At 37.9% G+C, this 26,689-nt stretch overlaps 1 protein-coding gene across 2 annotated transcripts in view; it reads left to right on the top strand.

Annotated features, from left to right (window-relative positions):
• Positions 1 to 497: 497 nt before the first annotated feature.
• Positions 498 to 26,689, top strand: part of usp24 (ubiquitin specific peptidase 24) — a 92,117-nt gene continuing 65,925 nt past the window's right edge. For both annotated transcript variants that reach the window (XM_049481394.1, XM_022666020.2), the window contains exon 1: positions 498 to 907. In XM_049481394.1, coding sequence (XP_049337351.1) covers positions 626 to 907 — 282 coding nt within the window. In that variant the 5' untranslated portion in view covers positions 498 to 625. The remainder of the gene's footprint in view (positions 908 to 26,689) is intronic.

Raw genomic sequence — 26,689 nt, 5'->3', positions numbered from 1 at the left:
TATTTTGTGGACGATAAACATGTCTTGGTATTAAACTACCCACAAATCCAGGGACTGGGTAAAATTCCTTTAGGAAAAAAAAATCATGTAATACATGTGTATGCATATTAGGCAAATAAATTACAAAGAAAGGGCATGCTTTCACAAATCTTACAGGATATCTGCACATTCCTACAGCACCCCCAGGGCTTTTCATCAAACCTGCAACATATCATACATTTTTCCAGTGCTGATGAAATAATTAAATGTTGAGGGTTCGTCAAAAATATATGCCCAGCCTTTAATCATTCTGGAGTTGGCTTTATTGGTCCTTGCTGTTGAGAGTCTAATAGTATGTTTATATTCTGCAAATCTAATCTTAATGTTTTTTTTTATATACATTATATGCACACATATTTCTAATATGCACTATATACACATTGTGACGGTTTTTAAATTCACACAGGTCTCTCTCTCTCTTTTTCTCCCTCCAGTGCCTCTGCTGGAGGATGATGATGATGGGACTCCTCTCTCCATCGTGACAGGACAGGACACACCACCGACTGTAAACATGGCGGCGTGCACAGCCAGCGGTCTGTGCTGTTCGCCTCCTTACTGAAGTCCGGAGGATCCGCACACTCGAGCCATGGAGACCGAGGAAGAGCAACACATGACCACGCTCCTGTGCATGGGCTTTCCAGACCCGGTAGCCATTCGAAAAGCCCTTCGCCTGGCCAAGAACGACATCAACGAGGCTGTGGCTTTCCTCACCAACGAAAGCCCCGGACTCGGCTATGGCTACGAGCCGATGGAGAGCGGCCCCAGCCCGGGCTCGGGGCAGGGGGGAGACGGCGGCGAGAACAGCGGCAGGACCGGGACGGGCGGTTTTGACCCTCCGCCCGCTTATCACGACGTGGTGGAGAGCGAGGTAAGACCTCGGCGCTGAAGGCTTACAGAGTCATGAACAGGCGGGCTTTAGCTGCAGCCATAGCTCGCAGTGAGCTGAGCTAGCCCGTTAGCATGACCGCTCATCTAAGCGGTAGTGAGGCTAGCCTAGAGGACCACAGTGGAGCGAAGGGCTCAGAGTGGCTGGCTGTCAGAGAGGCTGGAGGGAAAGTGGCGGCAGCATGCTGCCTGCCGGCTAACGAGCTAACACAGCTAGCTTTAGCTAAACACACACAGTTTAACACGAGATACCCACCCAACACTGGGCAGTTAACATTAGGAAACGTTAGGTTAAATAATTTCAGGTGGTTAACTAACTAACCTAGCTAGCTTAGCTGTGTCTAGCAGCTGAACTCTCTTGCCTCCTGTAAAAAAGATGCATTTGAACATTAGGTTTTGCTGTGTTAATAAATTCAGCTGGGCAGCCGTTTCAGTGAGAGGTGCACTGGCATTTAACACAGTAGTTAGTTACTAGTAGTAATAGTAGTAACATGGCTTAATAGTTAGCTAGCTAACCAGTAAGGTCTGGGGGAGGGGCTCTCACTCTCTTACGCGTGTTAGCAAGCAGATATCTAACCTAGGTTAGCTAACGTTAAGCTACTGGTTAGTGGTTGTGGACCTGTTGGATCAGTGTGAATGTGTGTGACACAGCTAGCTAATAAAGCTAAATGAAAGCCCACACAGCTCCCAATATACCATGCTAACTGGTTAGCCAGCTAGTGGCTATATCACGTATTAGCTTACCCTGCTAGCCAGGTTAGCTAACCTAGCTAATTAACGCTGGTTAGTTAGTTAGCTGTCTGCTAAGCAGCAGTGTGTGGCTGTGAGCAGGCGCGTTAGCAGGCTCTAGTTAACTATGTTAATGATTTTAATCTGGCTGCTGGGTTATGAAGTATTCAGCAACCACTGCAGCCGGCTCGTCGTGCTAATAATGTTCAAGACTGGCCATGTGTGAAGTGTCAGAGTCTCATCGGTTGAATACGCCTTATATATATATATATATATATATATATATATATATATATATATATATATATATATATATATATATATATATATATATATATATATATATCGTTACCTACGGCATGCTTGTTTAAGAGAGGAATTCGCAAAACCCGGACTGTTGGTAGACCTAAAACTAGGTTAGCTAGCTAGTTAACAAAACTAGCTTAGTTAACGCATGCTGTTCATAAATTACACGACTTTAAAAAGACTCTGAAAAGACTTTTTAACAGACTAAAGTCTGACACCCTCTCACATCTAAAGACTAGTCACAGACTTTTTACTCACAGACAAAGATTTTACAAAGACTGCAGGATCAATATTAAGATCAATATAAGATTATTTCTGATATTGTTTCCCATCCTGCTTCTGGTGGAGTGTACATATAATGCATATTACATATTAAATTACAAATACTCTGTATATCAACACTGATTTATCAGAGACTCACAACCTTTGTCCCCATTAACAGTTTATTTTTCTGCTACACTTTTAGTTCTTGACATAACGTTATTTTTATAGAATACATTTTGTGTTCAACTCTGCCTGTAAGCTTTCCCTCCCTTTTTTCTGATAAAACCTAGTATAGCAAAAAAAAAAAAAAACAGTTTCGCTGCTATACATTTGCCTTTGTTTTAGATAGAATTAATGCAATGAAGAACATCATTCTTGCAAAATGTGTATTTAATAAACTTGTTTGTATCAAAAAACACTGCACAGTAACAAAAAGTAGTGCAAATTAAAATACCTTTAAATATGATTACTTTAAAGTGCTACCTGTGTATATTGTCCTGTACATATAAGTAAGAATCATATAAGGCATATAACCTGCAAAATGTGTTCATTTTGAAATCGTTTGAAAACAGTCACTCAAAATATTCTTGCCTTGCGGCTTCCCGTAGCGCTCCTATTGGCTGTTGACATTGTTCACGTCACAATTTGCGTGAGCCGAGTCTCTGGACTTACGATAATATTAAACACGGTTGATTTTGTCTGAACTCCAGGACGAGAAAAAAATGACTAAAACTTTCAATCCTAACCACCCTCTCCTGACTTTTTTTCTGACTTTGGAAATTTGTCTGCGACAGTAAAATCGCTTGATCGCTTAGGTGTAAGGTCGGCATTAGCTGTGTTTTGTCTAGCACTACCTACAACACTAACCCACGTGTGTATGTTGCTCTTTTTGCAATTTTGTATTTGTTGTAGCTATGTTTAAGCTAGCTACTGGTGTCATGAGACAACCTGTTAGCTAGCACCAGGGTTGTTGTATTCCTGCACATTGACATTAATCCATCGGCATAAGTTTAGCCAGTTTTTTTTTTTTTAAATCATCATTGCCTTTATGTATATAGGTTATGTAGGCAGGTTAATGGATCTATTAACACTGACCTTTGATGGCCTCTTTTTTACAGGTGCGCTGATACCAGGGTTATTAACCTGGTGGTGTGTGTTGGGCAGAGCAGCTGGCTGAATGAAGTGTTGGTATTTGGGTGAACAGTTGTCTGGGGACTCGTTTGGAGTGAATGCTTTAAAAATGTGGTATTAGCCAATCACTGACCATAACTCCCATCTTGATTAATGTCTTTGTGTTTGTACCATGGTGCTGTATTTTTTGTAGCATGAGGCCTAGAGGTTCTAGAGCACACTGAGGTTGCAGTTGTGTGAAGGTATGGCACTGGTTATCAGTCATTCTCAGTCTGCTAATAGGTGCTAGAGAGGCTGGGCTCATAATGCACATTGCTGTTAAAAACACTAAGGTCTGTCACAGTAATGACATTATTTACTTTTTTATATATTTATATTTTATTTATTTACTATTTATATGGACATGAATTTATATGTACTTTTTGCTGAGCTCAATTTTAACACCATGTGTTTGCTTAGTGTGGAGGTCTTACATACTGCCATTCCTAGTTATGCTTCATTTGTAATAATTCAAAGTTTTTTATATTTCAATTCCAGTCTAGCTATTTTACATAGCTATAGCTATTTTACATAGCTATAGCTACATAATTATTTTAAAGTATGAAATTACATTATTACCTTTATTTTGGTTTATTCACAAATCAATGATCAATGATTAAAAATATTGTTTACAAGCACATGCGTTGATATGCATTGACACTAGTACACACAGCCGGGCAGAAACTCAGAGACAGACGCTGAAATACACTTCAGAAAGCATGTTTGTGACTGAAAACTGAAAGATAAAGTAGTAAACAATTTGCAGAAACTTACTGAGTGTCTTCCACAATGGCTTATTTAATCACGGATCCTCACAGGAGAGAAATGACGGTGCAGATTTAAGAAACTGTGCTGATGTTTTGAGGTATTCTTGAGTTATTATTAAGCTGTTCAATGTGCGATTTTAGTCTCACACTCCTCCAGCTCACTAGTGATTCTTTGGCACGTGTTATACAGTTATGTTAAGATTAGGTAACGGAGGTTTAAACTGAGAGAAAAACTATTTTCATAAAAAATCATTAACATCTTCCTTAACTGTAAATTTGAATTCATTGATAAAATTGATTATTCGCTCAGGTCTATTTACAGTTCTACACACTCTGAAATGAATGCTTAATAGCAGATTACTTCCTCAAAGTACATTTAGTCACTAGTAGTGATTAGTAATTAGTAGTGATACAATATTGGTGCAGAGTTTTATATATATATATGTGTGTGTGTGTGTGTGTGTGTGTGTGTGTGTTTTTTAGGTTAAGGTTGTGGCGGAAAAAAAGCTTTGAAATTTGGACTTTTTGAATTTCATCATGTTAATGGTACATCTAAAGTCCGTTTAGGCTTACACTTGACATCTGCACACATAACTGTGCTTGACATCAATTACATGCTTGGTCACTCATGCAGTAGTGGGTTAGAATCTGCTTGTGGTGGAGGTAAAAGGTCTGGCTATTATAGCTACAAAATGGTTACCCCTTGCGCTTAATATAAACTCAATATAAACTGAGTGCACTGTTTATGGGAATCATTCTGAACAAATTTCACTCATTCAAAAAACTTGGAAATGTAGTTAAAAATGTGAGGTTTAAATTGGGCTTGGTCCGGGCCATGCTCAAATAGAACGTGCATGTGCATGTACATGGGCTTGGGTAGAGTTGGATTTTTTTTTATTTTAAGCTCTAGCCAGAAGTAACATTTTTATTATACTTACTGGGTTTTGTGTCTCTTAGGCTAGTAGCACATATGCTAGTTGATGATGCTCCTCATCCAAGTAGCCAAATGCAGCCACTATTGAGAATGAACAAGCTTGTCAGAATACAGTCTGGAATATTTTCACTAATTTGCCAAACCATTAAGGGTATCAAGATTTGAGGAAAGCAGCAGAAATGCAACCCCTTGGTCTCTCTCACATGGCTTGCTTGCTTTGCTGACTTTTAGACATCTGAATGCATCCTGTATAAGTAAAGTGGGAGGGGAGGTAGGGAGGGTCATGTGCTTCACATGCACCACCCTCACTCAAATGACTGACCTATTTCTGAAGTTTTACACAGGACTGTGTTTGTTGATGTTAGAAGGAATTAGACATTGTGTTAAACCTTAGAATCTGTCCATCATTGCATCCCTGCTGACCTTTTACATTTCTGGCAATGTACACATAGGCTGTGTTCACATTACCAGGGTGAAGTGACTGATTTTTTGCTTAATGTGGCTCAGATCTTTCATTTGGCTCAGATCTTTCACTTTCATAAGTGGTCCTAAATCGGATACACATGCTTTTTGCTTTTACACACATGCTACATGCTTCTCTCTCGTACCCACACAGGTGCAGCTGTGCAGCTATAGCTGTAAAAACAGCAAAAGCAAACAGCCTGGCCTTTTTTCACCTCCTCAACCTGAGCATGAACTTCAGACCAGCTGTTTACTCTCCACTCCAGCAAAAGATGCTCCACATATGAGCTGCTAACGCATCTATTTATAAAGCTTCATATAGCTACAAATATTATGCATGTGAGGCATTTCAGGGACAGATTCGTTCACATTACACAGAAACAGATCGCTTATATTTGTGAGTGTGAACCGTCAAGATGACCAAATCCAATCTGAGCAAAACATTGGATTTGAGCAATGTGGCTTATAATGTGAACGTAGCCATAGTTACAGTAGCCAGAAGCAATTTTTTTTCTTTTGATTGTGTGATGTTTGCTACTGTTTACTTGAATCAATTCTTCCATCAACAAATCAGCATCTATAGGTTTCATATTGATAATCAGTTTTCTCTAAACAGTTTTAGCAATTTTCATCAGCTTGACTTGTCTAAAATGCATCAGGCTTCTTTAGATGTTTATGAAACATCTGACACTTATCTTGTAGTGAGATTTTGGGCTGATGAATTTCATGAAGGCTGTTGTTGCACTGGTATTTTTTAAGGTCTTTCAGCTTTCTTGGTGAAGAAATTTTTTCACCATTTTTTTTGTAACATAATGAACTGAAACTTGCCTACCTTAAAAAAACTGTGCAATCTTCTTCTGCGTTGTGGGTGTCATTTATGTTGTTTTATCAGAATAGTGGACAGCTACATAGAGGATCCTGCTGGCTACTGATTGTTGGGACAAGGTTTGGGACAGAGTATTTTATAAAGCTTTGAAATTGGAATCACATTGCCTTTTTCGTAATGATAATTGTGAACAACTTTATGCATGCCCAAGTGCTTGACACAGAATTTCATATTTGTTGATTTGTCTCTGTGTATCTGAAATCTGCTGTTAAACATCTTTTAAATGCATATTTACAGAGTGGACTACAGTATCATTTTGACAAGATTTTTCATCTGTCCCTAAATGTATTTTCATGTATTAAGGGAATATGATACATTGACACAATTTAATATCCATCAGAATGGTCACCCCTTTCCAATAGAGGTGTAACGGTATGTGTATTGTTTACGAACCGTCACGGTATGGGGGTCACGGTTCGGTTGGCGTAAACGCATGCAGAATACACGATACACAGGCTGGAGCACACAAGCAGAAAGCACACGCAGAAATGCAGATGATTCAAACTGTGTCCACACACCGTTGCAGCGCTGCCATAGGAAACTAATGATCGCCTGTCGCTTTCCAGTGTGAACACAGGGTTAGATACTGTGTATCTTTCTCTGTCTCTCTCTTTTGCTCATGCCTACTGTCTGTCTCTCTGGCTCTCTCTTTCCCTTGTGCCGTTTTCTGTCTTTCTCTCTTTCTTTTTCGCTCACTCTATCTATCTGTCTCTCTGTCTCTCTTTTTCACTCGCGCTGTCTGTCTCTCTCTCTACTCTCAGATATTATAATATAAAAAAATTTTCTAGTTTGCCAGACCTAAACCACACTACACTATTATTACTGACCCCTCACAATAATACTGTGAAATTCCAGCATAAAAAAAAATTAATCATAGTTTTAATTTATTTTTAAGTGACTGACACCACTAATATGTTTAATTTTTATCAGTCTTACGCTGATATTTCTTAAACAAGAACTCAAACACTGAAATGCATCGAGTTATATTGTTAGGAAAAATATTTGTAGGTTAAACAGTTAAAGTAATGCTGTCATTGACAGTAGGAGAGAACCCTGGTTTCAAGCATTTAATAATAGAAGAGCTCGAGCACCATTAGAACATTCCATCCCAAAAAACTAAACATGATTATAATGAAGTTCCATTGTTATTAACTTTATTAAGTTAATAAAGATGAGGCTATTATTTTTGGGGGGTTTATACCGAGGTGTGAAGCGAATCTTGAATTTTCTGTACCGTTACACCCCTACTTTCCACAAAGGTCAGGTGATGCTTAATGTCCTTTATGTTGTAACCAGCCATATGATTAGCAAGAAGCTAGTCATTTGTAGGCTGTGCAGACACCTTGTCCTGCTGTCATACTTAACACATGTGAACGAATAACTATTTAAAAGAGTGTGAATTTTCACAGGTTAGGGAAGGTGACGGCCGGTAAACTAACACTAGTGTAAGCTCTTGTGGTCTGTAGTGATGCTTTTCTAAAGTGAGTGAAGGAGGAGCTGTGTATTACGATGTATCACTTGGCTGATTAAATAGTGTTTTCCACTGTTGTGTAATGTGATTTGTGGTGGGGCTCTGGAAGCTAAATGGCTTTAAAGTCACAGAAGAAGAAAAAGTAGCAGAGGAGTCTTCTGATTGAGGCTGATGTAGGCAGTGAACTCTCACTTTCGAAGCCGCTTGCATTGGTTAACACACTGGGAGGTTTTTGGACTTCGTGACCTTTTTTTCCGCTTTCTCTCCCCGCTGTTCCATTACTATTCACTGGCCTCTATAATTAGCCATCTTTGTGGACTACAGGCACGACAGGAACATAAAGCAAACGTGCATACATTAAAATGAATGAGCTTGGTGCACAGTACAGTTTCACACATTCAGTGTCTTTTTTTTTTTTTTTTTCTCTTTACCTGCCGTCACAGGAACATCTAACCATCCGACACACTTAACGTGAGAAAGCTTTAATAGCAGCAGGTTGGCATAATGTCTAGATATGGTTTATGAAGCATTTTGTGATTTAGAGGTCATATTGTGTACACCTACACAAGTGACACACCATCAGCCTTCGTAGTTTAGCTTTAAAAAGCACCACAAAAAGAAAAAAAAAGAAAACCTGAATGGGCGTCATTAAAGTCTGTTTATTTTCAAAACACTGTTTTTTCCCTTTATTGTAGCTCATCACAGGCTCCCCAGGATCTGTTCGTCATAAATGACGCTGTTCAATTTGCTGCATGCCCTGTATTCCTTTGGCATTCATGATTTACATTCTGGCACGTTTATAGGCTATTTTTTGATTTGGGGAAGGTCTGGACCAGAAGATGCTGCATCAGAAATCTCAGCTCACGGTAACTGATTTTTTCAAATACAGTTATCACTTGTTCCTGTAGAGCCGGTCTCTTCATATGTATTGTATTAGTTAGTAAGTTTTAATCGTATTGATTGCTTCTCTCTGTGTATGAGCTCTAGTGGAAGAACAGATATAGAGATGCTTCTTGCAGTGTAGAGTTTTGTTGGATTTAGGCCAGCAATTTAATTTACATTATTGACACATTGTAAATTGTATGGACATGATCTCTAATTTTTCTTGACATCAGTATTGCCCATTAGTTTTTTTTTTTTACAGCAAGGAATCCATTAGTTAAAACAGTGTTTTTTATGTTCTTTATTATTTATTCATTTAGAATATTAGAAAAAAGAAAAAAAGGTGTGTTCCAATTAGGCCTGGGATGTTAATCAAATTCATTTGATTACTTGAATTTCTGTTTTTATGATTTTCAAAATAGGATAATTGAGATTGTAGAAGCACCCAAATAGAATCTTAATTCAAGGATTCAAGGAGATTTTATTGTCATTCACATCACATGTGGAACATGATGTGAAATGAAATTGTTTTCACAAGGTCCAGTTACACCCGATAGAGATTGTTAAAATAGATAAATATAGAGAAAAATAAAAAGATATCAGCATAAATACACAAAAATAGGGAGAGTAGGCAAGTAGCAGCAAGAGGAAGTCCAGAAATCTGTAACTGTAAGAACTCTTTTATGTTTCAGTGATTTTCATATTTTACACTTTTACTTGACTAAAATACAAGGAGAATATGCTTGCACCATGTTTAATACAAAAACTGCATGTAAGGTTGACGGGATCTGTTTACTACTGGGGGGGGGGGGGATAATAAAATCTCTTTAAATAATAAAATCACTTTAAATGATGCTGTCTACACCTGTTTACAACAAAAAAAACTTGTTATATAAGAATAAAAAGAAAAAATCAAGATTGCTTGATTTATGTATTTGAAATACATATATATTGAGATGAATTGTTCTTACAATATCGCCTAGCCCTAGTTTCACTTGCAATGTCTACATTTTCTAATGAACAAAAGTTTATTGCTCTTTAAAAAGCAAAGATATGCTGTTATATTATTAATATATTAGTGACATAAAAGTATCTTAAAATAAAAATTATGTATATGATAATTAATCACAGTAATTTCTGGTACATTATATAATTTAAACAAAAACTCTATCATGACCGGCTTTGTTGGACTTTTGAGTTGAGAGAGGACATGCTTATAGTTGGAACAAGCAACAGTTATTTGTGTTGGTTATCATTAGTTATCATTCAGCCATGGAAGGTTTTCATGCCTGCCTGATTTTATTGTTGTTTATTGAGAGACCGGTCAGTGGTCAGGTTACCCTGCTTTGAGAAGGACGGACTTTTCCTCATAAAACAACACTTGCACCAAATGCTACAAAAAAATCTGTATGCTTTTGTTACTTGTGCTGGTAAAGGCTTTTTGCCCAAACAGGTATTTAAACACTAACCACAGTACCACACATCCCACACATACCTCTGGATGAGAATGTTTGAATTGGTGGTGTATTGTTGCAGTTTTGGACATTGATGTCTTTATTCTGTTGGGATGTTTCCTGTCCAGGCATGATATTGAAACTCATACCTGCATGTTGTTTGAGAACTGACATGATCAGACCATACTGGTACTGCTAAATTGAATCCCAAACCTGTAACACAGAACACAGCTATAGGACTATAAGAAAAAAACAATGCAGAGCCCATTGATGTATGTGAAGAATTGGCCATAACACAAACTCTTTAAGTCTATGAGACCGATCTGGTGGCTCTAGTGTGTATATAAATATGCCCAGTTTATTATTGCTGTTTTATACAAACCGTGTTCCTCCATTCATGTTTTTTATAGTTTGAAACCTGCAGTTGTCCTAAAGTGATCAGTAGATCCAAAATGAAGAGGAATCAAATATTTTTAATAAATTTAAACTTACTTCTATTATTAAGTACAGTGTGTAGGTAAGTGTATGCATAGACAGAAAGGGAAAAAAAAATTGTGACACGTCTTAATCATTAAACTTGGTCATTTCATTTAGTCCTGGGGCCACAGCTTTATAAAATAAAGTACCTTAGTCTTTAGTCTTTAGTCTTCAACTAATTTGACGATTTTTTTTATTATTATTTTTTTATTAGTCGTCATTGTTTTTTTTTCATGCCCTCTGTTTGTGTTTCCAGTTGGTCAGGGTTATGACCAATGCCTGTTTTACTGCACCTTGATAACTAAACTTTTAGGACCCTAGACTGATTTTGCACGGCATTTTGATAGTTGATGTACCTATATAAAGTTACAAAGCATTTTATAGGAGACATTCACACAGGCTGGATGTTGTTATTTTCAGGAAATTATACTTGAAAATGTCTTCATTTGAGATGTAAATATTAACATGATTTGTGTATTACTTTGCGTTTGACCATGTTTTTAATTGCTTTTATTGTAAGTAAGTTTATTTGTAATAATTATACTTTGTAATAATTATATAAAATATTATTTATGTAAATTGCTATTAAGTTATTAATATATGATTTGTTCATTTAGTAGTGTTTACTTCTTTCGGTATCAATATTGCCCATTGTATTGTGCTTTTGAATTGATTCAAAGGTCGAGGGGTGCGTTTTTTGGGCTACTTTTAATATTTATCACAGCAACATAAATGCTTTTATTGCAAATTGTTCAAAATGAAAATGTACTGTGTCGTAAATGTCTGTGGCAACCTTAGATATTGGGCTAGTTCAAGCTTCTAACAGGTGGCTTTTAGACAGACTTGGCAACCAGCTCATGTTAACTCACTGTCCGTTTTCTCTCTGTTGCTCCAAAGACAACAAAAGGTAGTATATGTGGGATGTAAATGCTGAGAATATAGTGTATAGTGTGTATGTTTGTTGTCTTGTCCCTTATCTGGTGTGTTTACGTTTTTGGAGACATGGAGAGTGAGCTGAGAGTGTGAGCCCCTGTGTTTCTCCACAACACTTTGCTCAATTACACATTGAACTGCTGATAAAGTCGACTAATCATTGCAGCCCTGTTATTGACTGACAGGTGGAAACAAATGAGATTAGAAGAGCCCTGTCACATAAAAGTTACAGAGTGGGTCACTGGATGATGAGAGCATAGTGCAGAAAAGTCTTTAATGCTTTGCTGATTCACTGACAGCAACCTTAACCTGCTATTATAGCTTCGAAGAGGGGCCCAAAGGGTCCATATTATTCCACATGGATTTAGCATGGGGTGCCTTAAATAAATGTAGTCAAGATTCAAGATATTTATTGTCACATCACAGAGTACAGGTGTACTTGGGTCCAGGTTACCACTAGTTTTCAAAGAACAATATTTACAACAAGCAGAATAATAAAATAGAAATATACAGTAAACTTAAACAGTATACACATCATACACAGTCTGTAGGTTCTCTAATGCTTATATTTATATAGTATGTGTGCAAAACGTCAGATGTTTGCGAAAGCAGTTGTTGTGTAATAAAGATGAGGCACCAACTGCATTGCTGACAAAATATTGTAAGAATTGAAATATTGAATCAAATTAAAGGTAAAAAAAAAAAAAAAAGTGAAATGGCTAATTAGCCTGTCTTCCCTCTGGCAACATTACCTCTGTATGTTTATCAAAGTTAGAGTGTAGTTCTAATATCTCTTTCTGTGCCATATAGAAAATACACTGTTGGTACTTTTCCAGCAACAAGTCCTGTGTGCCAAACTGTAACTGAATTTCTGTGCTTTATTGAGCTTTAAGCAACTGCCTGTCATGTTTTGCTGTATCAGGCCGTGTTGTTTTCTTCGGGCTTTGCGTGCCGCAGGTTGCAAGTCTCTGGGCTATAAATAGTACAGCGAGGAATACTGATCCTGAGGCCGTGCTCTGGTCCTGAGAGGGCTGGTACACATAGTAACCGACTGAAGCTCCAGTTACTCCACCTCTCTGAACAAACACTGCAATACTGAGAAGCTCAGCATGCGCACAGACACAAACACACACAATAGGACTGCACAGTATGATGAAATTTCATTTTGTTGCTGTATGGCTACATGTTATGATTTGGTTCCATCTTAAAACACGTGACTTGGTTAAAAATTGACTATATATTTATGCGTATTTGCATGTAGTATATCAAGTACATCCACTGAAGCTCTTCTGGAGCTTATTTATTATATGGGTCTGATGAAGCACATTTGCACCAGATCAACCCTGTTCTAGTTTGAATAAGGCAGAACTTGTGCTAGTTAGAAAGTAAGTTTGGCAATGAAGATGCTAAAGAGTCACATATATAGTACGAGTATTGGTTTGGTGAAACAGTTTTTTTTTTTTCACAGAGGAGTGGACTTCACAAGGACTTTAGGGTAAACCAATCAACACAAATCAAAAATTAAAAAAAAAAAATTAAAGCAAAGGTTGTCCTGTGAATTTCCTTCTCTTTTTCTAGTCTTAAATGCAGGTTGTATCTCACTAGAAAGAAAAACTCCTAGAAAGAAAACTGCCCCACCAAATTAATTATGTCTGTTGTGCAAAATAAATAATAGATAATTGGATAGATTGAAAAAAAAAAAGTGTATCGAGTAGAAGAGGAATCTATACATTTCTATTTTTTTTGTTAGGCCTTTTTCAAATGAATCATTACAGAATCATTACAAAAATATATTTAATAATGAGGATGTAAAATGATCCTAATTGTTAAATGTTATGTTTATATTTAATAATGAATGCAGCAGTAGAAGTAGACCAGCCCTTCTTTTGAAAAGCTTCCATTTGGAAATACAAGGTTCACAACAACACAGACAGCAACCCTAGACAGGTCATGATGATCCAGGTTACAAAACCCTTGAACTTGAAATGTGACAGCTTTACACATGTGTACACACACACACACACACACACACACTCCTGCATTTGCTAGAAGAGGGAAAGAGACACCCCAGAGACACAAACACTCCCTGAAGCCCAAACCAGCTGCCTGACAGCAGCCACAAACCACCAAACCACCCAACCAGCACAGATTGTCGGATGCAGTACTGATTTGTGTAGCTTTTTGGCTTCTCTCAAGCTAAAAACACTGGACAGCAGTATGAACTTCTAAATGTCTCTGACATTCACACCCTCAGAAAGCCCTGATAATCAGCAGCCATGATCTCCTGTGTACAGCTGCTTACGTTTGAAAATTAATATAGCCAATGCCCACAAAACAGCAGAAAGCAAAATATAGATAGCAAGACATTTTCTGACAAATCTTCACTCTGTTTGTGTAATGGCAAAAAAAAAAAATCGCCTTGGATAGTAGAGGTCAATTTGAAGCCTGGAAGATCAAGAAACTTGGCTAAAACTTTTTAAAAGTAAGAACTGTTTTAAACAGGGCTCACCTCTAAAATGCTGCCTCTATGATCGGGAGATGATACTGTATCGATTCCTGGTCATGTAGCTTGCCATCAGCTGCCGGAGCCCTGAGAGAGCACAATCTTTCTTGCTCTTTCTCAAGGGGTAGATGATGCTCTTTCCTCTTGTCACTCCTAGGGTGATGTCGGTCAGCACAGGGCATCTGTGAGCTGATGTATTGGAACTGAGTTTCTGCGCTTTCCTCCGAACTACTGAGACACTAATTTCATCAAGTAAAATCATCAAGTTCACGCTGTGTGTAATACATCCATATAATATATTTAGAGTTTCACATTTTGAACTGAATTACTGAAGTAAAGTAAATCGATATGATATATATATATATATATATATATATATATATATTTTTTAAGATGCACTAGTATGTACACTTAATATATATCCTAAATCAATTAAAAGTTGGCTATCTTATCACATTATTTTATCACATTTTATCACATTTATCACATTCTTATACTATCTTATTCATATTCATCGTCTCTTGTTTATGGCAATGTTTTAAATAATGTTAAGTCATTGTGTTCTCATTAACAGTTCTTTAAACTACTTCAATTTGTAGTTATATTCCTGATTATATTTTATTTGTTTGTTGGGATGTATAATTTTCTGATTTCACAATACAGAAGTTTTCAGTTAACCTGTTAACTTAAGCCTGAAGACAGGCCTGCTCAGTAGGAGGAGAGGTCAGAGACCTTTCTATTGGACAGGATTCACTCTGAGCTTAAATTATCCAGCTGTACCGAGAAATCCAGCCCCTCCCACTCAGATCCTGAGCGGTGTGTTTACACCGTCAAGAGTGCTGGACTGTGGGAGTCCCTAGAAGCAGCATGCTGAGAAGTAAGTAGTGAGGGCCAGCTATTATTTGTACCATGTGACAGCCTGTGCTTCCTAGCAACAAACACAGGAACGTCTATTCCTCTTGGGAAGGTGTCAACAGCAAGGCTGCTGGTCAGTTTGCGTTTGTTCAGCTGAAAGTCAACATTTAATGCATGCTTACCACAAATTGTTATATTTGATTAGCTCTTTAAATGAGTAAGCACATTTTCTGTGCTGCTGAAATAAAAAAAAAAAGATGTAAAAACTTTTCAAGGCAGCTTAATGCACTAGATTTTTGAGTTTTCGAAAAGAAGAAAAGACAGACACTTGTGCCAACTAGGAATCATTAGCTCAGGTAATACATTTTTAATTTGCATAAAACTTTAAATATTAAAGCTCCACTAGGTAGGATTGAGATTTTGTGCTCGTGGGCTCCCCCTACAGTTGCAGAGTGTAATAAATGTTTCATTAGAACTAAATGTCGGAAAGCAGGTCGCAGTTCTCGTGAGTGTTAGTCGCGGCCACCTTGGAAAACATACAGAGTCTGGTTTGAGCTCAGAGGAGCTCCGGCACAGACACAAGAGCACCGCTATTCCTCCTATTACACCTCAATGGAGCGCTCCAGTGAGTTTCAAGCTGTAGTTTTACTTCTTTAAAAAGATCAAAAATCAAGGAAAGCCTGGGGCTTTAAGTATTACCAACTCAAAAATTCACTTGATTTTATTTGGACTCATTTAGGTTCTATGAAATGTGTTTTGTAAGTTCCACTGACTATCCTTTAAGTTCATGTTTTTCATAAATCAAACTTGCATAATGAGCACAACACTACATTACACCAGTTTTTTGTTATAGTAAGTTAGCAACTGAGAATTCATGACTATTACTTATCGGTCATATAAGTATTGCGGTATAACATATATGACCAGCTGGACCCAGCCAGCATATAGTCACACTAAGCCACACAAAACACAAAAAACTTGCTCTTACAGCCTTCAACACTGAGGCCAGACAGTTAACTGTTATATAACACATATGTGAATCCCAAGAAAAGGCATCATGTGGAGAATGACTACATACTGATGGTGAGCGAGAGGTTTATTAAGGAGAACAATTTTAAGTTGTGTTTTCTACAGTGTGTTGGCCACTACCAGAAATTTGTTTTCTTCTGTTGGTGTAGTTGTGTTTTTCCCCCTCAGGGTGGTAACATTCCAAGGTCCAGCTCCATGCATAGTGAATATTAACCCTGAGGGCCTTTTTTCTCCTCTCCCTCAGCTGACAGGATGGAAGAGCTGAATGAAAGTTGTCTTTTATCAGAGACCTGCAGCTAGCAGTTTGATTGACAACCCCTTGGAGAGGTTGGGACGAGCTGATAGTTCCACTGAGGGCTGGCATGGCACTATCCTACTTGTGTTGTGTCAATGTATAATTAACAAGGGCTAAAAATACACCATAAGCGATTATCATTTTTTTTCCAGACTTAAGCATGCAAATTTATGCTGCTTTATTCCACACATGTAGGCTGGGATTTAAATGCCCACCCCTGTGAAATGATAATTTAGGGCAAATTCGTCAGCAAAAGGATAAGGATTGGTGGTCTTGTGACGTTTGCATTAGTTAAAAATCTTTGGGGACTGACAAAGCAGAGGGCAAGATCAGATTTTCAACTATAGTGCAGGTTCATAGAACAAGTGTGATATTTGAACGAGTTTTATAGAATGTTGGTCCATTTCTGAAGACTGCATAAAGGAATGAATGTACATTAGAACCTTCTGTCTGTACTCTACATGTATTTGTTTTGTTTAAGTGCATGTTCGCAGAAAGCATATGGATATGGACAAAATAAAGCAGAAGCTTCATCTCTGGGGCAGTGTAGCTAATAGTAGTGAAAAGTGTAACTTATGGCAGAACTTTTTTTTTTTCCCAAATTTTTCCCATTTTCTCCCCAATTTACATGGCCAATTACCCAACCCACTCATTAGAACTCCCCCTATCACTAGTAATGCCCCAACACACCAGGAGGGTGAAGCCTAGCACATACTTCCTCCGATACATGTAAAGCCCTTCTTTTTGAGCTGCTGCTGATGCAGCATTGCCGAGCAGCAGGCACGCTTGGAGGAAAGCGCAGCGACTCGGTTCTGATACATCAGCTCACAGACGCCCTGTTCTGCGGACATCACCCTAGGAGTGATGTGGGAAGAGAGCGCCATCTACCCACCCAGAGGGAGCAGGGCCAATTGTGCTCCCTCTTGAGCACCGGCAGCTTGATGGCAAAGCTGCATGAGCTGGGGTTCGAACCTGCGACCTCTTGCTCATAGTGGGCAGAATTTTTTTTACATTATTTACAGCTGTATACATTGCTGCATCTTTCATATTTTTGTAGTAAGTACAGCATCATAAGCTCCTCCACTTGCCATGTTTATTGTTTACAGAAACTCTGAACTGCCGTCTTGTGGATGTATTGATTTATATCAATGCCAGTATAAAGGGTACCTAAAAGTATGTGGACACTGATGGACAGTTTTTGTCACAGACAAAGGAAAAAGTGTCACAATATATTAATTTAATTTCAGTCAGTACTAAAGATTAAAAGATTGCTATGAACCGATTTTAAGCCAAAATACGCAATCAGTAATCGGCACTCAGTTCTACAGGCTCAGCTCAGACTGGAGTTTTGCTTTGTGTGTAGGAACTAATGCCCCTCATGGTGAAAAGAGAAGAAAAGGTTTAAACCTAAGCCAATCAGTGAGTAGCAGAGCTAACCAGCTAACACAGCAGCTGCAGTAAGAAAGCTAAAGAAATCACATCCAGACTGTTTTAAATGCTGGATATGCAGCATTTAAAACAGCGTTTATATCATTTTCTCTTGTTTCTCAGCAGGAACTTAGTTATATACGTGAAACTTACTTATATATTTAACTGTAAATTTAGACTATTTTAAGCAGTAATATGACTCTGGAAAACCGGCAGTGAGGCTATGTTAGGATGCCCATTGGGATACCCTTTCATGCAGTATTGGTGCCTGTGTCAGCAGGGCCAGGGCAAGGTGAGACAAGTGCTGATTAGAAAACACAGGTTTATTGCAAACACAGATCCCAAAGAGATTGGTGTACACAGTACGGAAAGTAAACAATAGGTTAGCAATAAATAGCAACATACCAGAACGAAGAGCCAAAACCAGGGTCGGTACTCAGCAAGACAAGCAAGTTAAACAGGGATAGGCAAGAGAGTAGTCAAAGGAGGAAGCAAGGTCGGTAACTAAAGATCCGCAGCAAAACCAGAAAACTAGGCAAGAGAGAGAATGAAAAGCAGAAATGGGTCGATAACAAGAAAAACAAGAGAGAGTAGGAAAACGTGTCATAACAGAGCTAGAAAGTTAATACTCGGCAGAGAACCAAGGCAACAGAGGATTATTTATACTGATACAAACAGGTGTGGGAAATGAACTATCAGAATGTGGGCGAGGCTGAACGCTGCAGTGTCATTGTAGATCATGGGCTGAGAATTTCTGGGAAATGGAGTCTTTCAAAGAACAATTGTCCTGAATGGGCAGATTGACAGCGTCAGGGCTGACACTATGTAAACAAAAACATAATAATACAATTAAAACAATTTACACAGATTTCTCTCCTGAAAACTGTTTATTTTCTTGAGTAAAGCGCTTCTGTTTATTTACAGTCAGCTTAAATTTCCAGTGTTTACTTACAGGTGGCTGTAATAAGACAGAGGTGTATGTTTGCCTGGCATCTTTGCGGTAGAACGTAGTTTTTTTTGCCTGAACCCAACCCGCAGCATTTGACTTTATTTTTAATAAAAAACTTTTTTCTTGAATAAAAGGTCTATGCTTCTTCAGTGTTGCAATGTTAATTAACATAATTCTGAGCAGATTTTGCTAATTTAAACACCCCAAAAATGTTTCCAAAAAGCTCAAGTTTTAATGCTCTACTTACTTAAAAAAAAGTGTTTAAATCAGGCTCGAGCTCATAATAACAGTTAATGGGGCAGAATGGCCTCGGGCTGAGTCGGGTTAGATTTTTTGGACTCGATCTAAGCTCTACTGTGTGGCATTAATGTGGCATTGGGCACTGCCCAAGATCGGTATCGGTGATCGAGCTGAAAGATGATCAGCGATTGAAGTAGGCCCCAAAAATACGGATTGGTCTAGCTCTAGTCAATACGATAACAATATAAACAGTTTAAAAGGCATCACACTATCATGCACTGATAGAGCTGGGAGATATGGCAAAATGTTATATCAGAGTATTTAATGATCATATGATGCACAGTATTTATTGTGTTTTGACTCACAGACAAACAGCACAAGGAGTGGAGGAATCTTAAAAAAATACTCAGGCACAGTACAGTGTTTTTATGTGCTGCACATTATTCAATTTAATAGGATTTTTTTGTACATTCTCTGTAATGAATTGTACAGTTGGGTCAGGGTTCTTTAAGCCCTGATGTTATCCTTAATAGGAATATTGTTGATACGATAACAAAATACAAAATAAGGGTATGAATGGGCCTTAAAATCTAATTGACAAACAAAAACAAACTGCATTTCTAGGAAGCTTACCCCAGTGTGGTGCAGGCTTTGAAGAAGTACTGCTCTGTACATTTAGACCAGTGCCTAGTGTTTAGACCAGCGCCTTTTTGGTATGCATGAGGCAAACTGGGTATGTGTTGCTGGTTTGTTGTGGGCGTGTATGCGGGTATAGATCAATGTGAGCAGAACTCCCTGCTCTTTGATTTAGTTTAAAATCTTCACAGAATTGCCACAGAAGCCCCAAAGCCCCACCCCACACTATTTCCTAATGGCTGATAAATGGTTACATTGGACTACTTAACTTTTGTTGCTATGCGCTGGGGTCTGCTGTGTCTTAACACTTTGCTTTCATTTAAATAAATGGAGCGGCACATTTTTTTTTTTAACTAATGCAGAAATGCCTGTAGAAATAGGACCTTGCAAGTCAGAGGTTATTAATTACCTATTGTATTGAGCATGAACTGGGCACTGCAGGATCAGACCTGAGTAGCACTAATGTACAAGATGGAAGACTGAACATAAAACCTTTACAAGCATATTATGTCTTTGGAATCATTATGGCATGACTGGATTGTGGGTTTATGGCTGCCTTTACTGGCTATTAATTTTGGAAGACTATACATACTGCACTCTAATACAGTTGGCAGGAAAAGCAGCAGACTTTGCTGCCAGGTTGAGAGAGCTGCTCTTTGAAATGGCTAAAGTTTCTCTACCACAGTAAGCACTCATTAAACCTAAGTTGTTAATAAGTTAAATGAGAAAACACAACAAAGAGTTTCACAGAAGATCAGAATCTCTCACAGTGTCTCTGTCCTTCTTGACTCTCCTTTTGCTATTGTGTGAACATGTAAATAATTAAGTACTATGCAGGATGCATGTGCTTCCTGGAAAATGTTGACCTGGTCATTTATTTGAATGAGGAATCTCTCTCCCACACCTACCCAAACACTACCAACACAAACACACGTTTGTTTAGTACTGTCAGTTCTGTTCAGGTCTCAGCTGTGCTGTAAATTTACCTGAGAAAATGCAAACAGGATATTCGTACAGCGCAGAATACACAGTTCCATTAGTATTTGAATAGATTTTTTTTTTTTTTTAAGGGTGGTGACCATCCAACATCCTGACCCCACTAAGTCTCTTTCTGCCAGACCAAGTATAAAGTACTAGAGACCCAGACTTGAGTAAATTTACAAAAACGTGACTTGAGTAAAAGTTAAGCTGAAGTGTTCTTTAAGCTCCACACTTGGACAATGAAACTGAAACACCTGGTTTTAGACCACAATAATTTATTGTCTCGACGGACAGTTCTGGTGAAACAGGAGAGTTGAGGTGCACACTGAATTTTGCCGTGATTTGGGCAGCCGTGGTTTTATGTTTTTTGGATGCAATCCGGGTTAGCACCCGAACATCCACAGTCCACAGTTAATCCTGTTGGATGTGGTTCCTCCTTCTTGGTGGTATGCTGACATTACCCTGGATACCGTGGCTCTTGATACATCACAAAGACTTGCTGTCTCGGTCACAGGTGCGCCAGCAAGATGTGCACCAACAAGTTGTATGTAAACTCTGGTATGTCACTCATAATGTTGTGTGCATTGCAGTATTTTGAGCAGAACTGTGCTCTTACTCTGCTAATTGAACCTTCACACTCTGCTCTTACTGGTGCAATGTGCAATTAATGAAGATTGGCCACCAGGCTGCTCCAATTTAGCCGTGAAACCTCCTAAATGACAGGTGTTTCAGTTTCACTGTCCAACCCGTGTAAGTGGAAGTACTAAAGTGTTCAACACTTTTTGTACTTAAGTGCAAAAGTACAAGTAGATTTTCTGTGTTATGTAATTATTACAGAAAGCAGTGTAAAGTTCTCAGAGTGAAAGGCAGAACAGCAGCAGTGTGATTTTCTTAAAAGATCAGCTTGATCGCTTGATTCAGTCAGTGATGAGCAGCTTAATCAAAATCGGTGACAGTGCAGAGCATCTACCGCTCTCGCTTTACTGAAAATGTGGGTTTGAAACGATTCCTACCTGGCTTTTTTATAATTGTTATGAGTAACGATGCAGCACACAAACAGTTTATCTGAGTAAAAGAATGAAACTCATCTAAAATATGTAGTGAAGTAAAAGTGGAAGTAGGAGAAAAAAATAAGCATTTTAGTAGTTAAGTACAGTAGTGAAGTAGTTCTACTTAGTTACTAAACATCTCTGCTTGTTGACGAATACAGATAAATCTACACAGCAGTGCTCTAAAATGAAGTAGAATGTCAGTTACCCCTACAAAAACAGAATGTAATATTTTTTATATTGTTGGTTACAGATAAAACATTAACTGCACAGGTGTCCCAATACTTTTGTTGATATAGTGTGTATCATTTCAGAATGGGAAAGGCCACATTAGAATGCAAGATGGCTTTAAAAAAGCCTACTGCATTGAAAGATTGGCATCAAGATACTGTAATGCTCTGTGTTAGATTATACATTTCAGTAATGTGGTATATAGAAAAAAAAAATTCTATATCTGTCCAAATATTAATGGGCCTGATTGTGTTGTGGCAGCTTTACAATGCAGAATAGGTGCACTGTTGGATAGTGCTATATAAAACATTGATAACTTGAAGAACTACTTGATTGCTTAAGTGGTTCATTGCACAATTGTTACAAATCCAAGAACCCTTTTTGCTCAGTGTCTGATTGTGTTTGTCTGTTGTTTTTGAGGCTTTATCTTGGTGGACTGGTTACTAGAGGTTACTCTTCCTGAAGGGATAATTCTGTAAAAATATATTTATATAAATTAAAGCTTTCCTGTTGCTCCGGATGTTCCCATTGGCCATTTTGCATAGAAGAAACAAGAGAAAAACCAATGGCCAGTAAGTTCTTTGAAGACTCACTGCAGCAGCATGACTCTCCCATTCAAATTCTCCACCCCCTCAAACTCAAATACCGGAAACAGTGGATCCACAATCACTCACTAACACACCTCTTTTAAACTTACTACAGAAGGAGTGCCTTATTAAGTGATAAGGAGAAGAAAGAGACTGTAAACTTGCTGCCTCTTTATAGAACTCTTTTAAATGGATCTCGATAACACCACAGTTATTCCAGTAATGATTACAGATGCAGCAACTAATCGATTTGCAGGCAAATTAGATGACGGCCATTTTTGTAGTTTTATTATGATAATAAGCCGTTTCTTAAACAACAACAAAAAAAAAACCTTATTGCTAAACTTAAATTTCCTTTGTGGGTTACTGTTTTGCTGCCACTGTTACTTTATCTTGACGCACAACTCTAGTGAAAACTTACAGGCTCAGCAGCTGTCTGTCATGTGAACAGTGTTTTCGTGTGAATAAAATGGCTGTAGTTTGTAAACATTGTGCCGTGAGACAACACATGAAGGAAAGTCACACATTTGCAGCACCATCACTCTGTTATGGAGCAGAGTTATATTAGTGTGAGGAATGAGGGACTTCCAAAGATCCAAATTAGTCTTTTGATATGTCAGATATTTAGTTTTATATCTATACTATGTTTATATCTATATTAAAGCCCTTTGTGCAACATTTTTTTCTTTTTTGAACACACCCAGAGAATTTCCAGGGATTAACAGGTGCTGTTATGTGCTTTGTCGTGCATTTGTATGAAGGCTTAGCTTTGGCTGTTATGGTACCTCCCTGAAGCCTGCGGTGTGTTTACGCCAAGCAGGCTCAAAATAAAGTTCATCCTTAGTATTCATGTTATTATAGATCAGAAGTGCATTGTACGGCTAACAGAAACATAGTGTGTTCACACCTACATTGTTAGTTATAGACGAGTCAAACCTTTTACTTCAGTTCGGGTGTGAACACTTTACCTGTACTCAGTAAACAGGGTACTGCTGATGAGAATACATCTGTATAAAGTAAGGGAATTTAACCCTAGGGGAATGTGTTCCTCTCACAGATTTAACATTTGACTATACACAAACCCACACTCTGATTCAAGTGCACTTTATTTAAACCTTGAATTTAAATCCGCGTCCCTGTGTTTCCATGCAAGCTTTTTATTGGCATTTTGACAGAGTGCTGCATTTTGTCATGAACTGGGAAACGTGCCCCTCGAGTCAGCCAGTTCTGATATGGAGCAACAGCTGTGTGCATGCAAACCATACGCCTCCATAGAGCTCCACACAAACACGGCCACATCACACACTCTCTCATGTACACACTCCCTGTGTGAAACATCTTTGATAAGACAGCCACTGTGGCTTTCACTGTATTTCACAACAGGGCAGTGTGTCTCGCTCTTCAGGATGCTTGTTGTAGGGCTGTATTTGTATTGTATTGAATCTCTAGCTGGAACAGATCTACACACACTTTAACTCATTTTGCTCTCATTTTTGTAATGGATTTATGAGGTTAATTCAAGTAACGAATCATAGAAGCTAGGGGTGGAAATCACAGGGGATCTCACAATACAATAAATACATAAGCAAATTATGGATTTATTGGCATCAATTTCACAGAATTTGACAATCAGTGTTTTTTACCACAGGTTTAACATATTCATTTTATTAGCACCAGCATGTGGAGTAATGAAGCATTAATAGAAACCTTAATCTCTAAGCTGTTGGATTTTCATTGTATTTTGGGGACTGTTGTTTTAAACAAGTGTTGTTACTGTAACTGTAGTCTTGTTTGTCTCCCCCACACACTTGCTCTTCCCTGCTGCACATTTTTTTCTCGCTATCACATGTAGAGAGTGTGACCAATATGCTGTTGTTTATTGCAGTTTATTCCTTATCTGTCACTGTTCTCATTAGTGGATTTGAGATAACCATACAAAAGTATTTCACTGATATTTTTGCTGGTAAACATGCAAACATTTTTTTTCCTTAATTACACATCACAAGCTTTCTTAACTGTGCATGGACTACACTACACTAGATGGAACAAAATATACCTTAATAAATTAAATTAAACCTGGTTTATTTTTTTCTTCTCTCTTACTGAGATCCCTGTCTCTGATATCAAACCTGTACTTTCGTCCTATATAATTGATAAATGGCAAGCTGAATGGGACAGCTGCGATGACAATAAGCTGCATGAAATCTGCATTTCTGTAAAACAATCTGTAACTCAATTATTTTCTTGTAGACATGATCAAGTTGTTTATACAAGGTGTAGGATTGGACATTCTAGGCTCACCCATGTTTTTTTTTTTACTAATTAGAGATGAACCTCCCCTGTGTGATCACTGTGGCAATGTTTTATCAATCAAGCATATTTTATCTTGTCCTGCTCTTAGAGTGAAAAGACAGCAGTTTTTTACAGAAATTACTACTGTAGATATTTTTAATAAGGTCTCACCTTTGAAACTTTTACAATTTTTAAAGTCTATTAATGTGACCAACCTTATCTAATGTATTTATGTATTATGTATTATAATGTATATTGTATTATAATGTATTATGTATTGTAATGTGTATATGTGTATATATATATATATATATATATATATATATATATATATATATATATATATATATATATATATATATATATATATATATATATATATTTTTTTTTTTTTTTTTTTTATTGAGTGAAATTTTTTACTTGTATTAGCCATGAAATAGCCACAGCTGCTAAATTGGCTTTAAACACAAACAAACAAACAAACTTCTCTCTTACTGTATCCGTAGTGTGAACCAAACCAGGTTTGTTTGTTTTTTTGTTTTTTTGTTTTTTGTACTATTGAACTCCTCAATAAGAAACTTTGAATGATTTTGAATATTTTAGTAATTGGAATGTCCTCGGTAGTACTGTCAGCTGTAGTTGATCATATACAGTACTTTTGAATAGGATACAGAACCCAATTTGCTATTACTATTAGTGTAGTAATAATTGTTTCACCACACCTGTTTTTGCTGGTATAACTGTATCCAAAAATAAAAAACATATATTAGTTAATTTACATGTGTGTTAAATGTGAATGATATGACACCTGTGAATGTGCTTTGAATATTCTGATTGTAATCTAATCACAGTGAGGTCCAGGGTTAACTGTTTAACTCTCGCTGCTTTAATGTGGTCAGATTAAAAATTAAACAGCATCTGATCATCTAAAACGCATTGTAATGCAAGATTATGAAGAGGTGCTTTTATTTCTAAAACTTTGTTATTTATTATTTGTACTGATGTGCAGACCTGCATAGCAGTGTGTGTGTGTGTGTGTGTGTGTGTGTGTTTTTATATTTCTTCCTACTGCTGCTTCTGCTATATCCCTGAAAGTGAATTCACTTGTTGGCAGTAGTGGCCCTTTGGAAGCGCAGTGAACTCTGTGTTCTTCTTCTTCTTCTTCTTCTTCTTCTTCTTCTTTTTTTTATTGAGTTGCACCCAACAGCTCCAAACCTGTCCTGTAACATCCACCGTGACTCAATACTCATGTTGGGGTTGCAGTAAAAGCCCTCGCACTGTAAAGCGGCCAGTACAGCGCAGTAAGCCGCTTCATGCTTCATTTGAATTCAGTTCTCAGGGTGACTTTCAGCCGGTGACTTCGAAAATCACTGACTGCAGGAGCTTTGGAAGGCTGCGACATGCACCATACCCTTAAGGCTGAGAGAGAGAGAGAGAGAGAGAGAGAGAGAGAGATTGTGTGTGTGAGAGAGAGAGAGAGAGAGAGAGAGAGAGAGAGAGAGAGAGAGAGAGAGAGAGAGAGAGAGAGAGAGAGAGAGAGAGAGAGAGAGGACTTCATTTGCTCAGACTGTTGCTTTCCAATCTGGCCTTTTAAAAGACCTGATTATACATTCACATATTGCAGCCAGCCAAGGGCAAACATATGTTTTGTACAGCCTACTAATTTCCTCCTGTCAGGCTTGTTTCCACTCTGCAGTAGCGCAGTAGTGCTCTCAGTGTAATCTGAGATCGCTCGCTGTCTGCAGGTGAGAGGCCTCCAGTTGTTCACCACAACATGAGGAAAAACATAAACAAGAGCCATGAAGCAGTGAAAGAAACAGCACTGTTCTAACCCTCTGTTTTTAAACTTATTCTCACCAATAAATAGATAAAATAGCAGAAGTGCATTAGGAGTGTGCCATATCGCATTGTAGACAATAATACTGTACCCTGAAATATCCGTATATAAATATGCC

This window comes from Astyanax mexicanus, chromosome 1 (genome assembly GCF_023375975.1).
Source record: "Astyanax mexicanus isolate ESR-SI-001 chromosome 1, AstMex3_surface, whole genome shotgun sequence".
Classification (NCBI taxonomy): Eukaryota; Metazoa; Chordata; class Actinopteri; order Characiformes; family Acestrorhamphidae; genus Astyanax; species Astyanax mexicanus.
The sequence above is the reverse complement of the archived record's forward strand: the minus strand, read 5'-3'. Positions and strand labels throughout refer to the sequence as shown.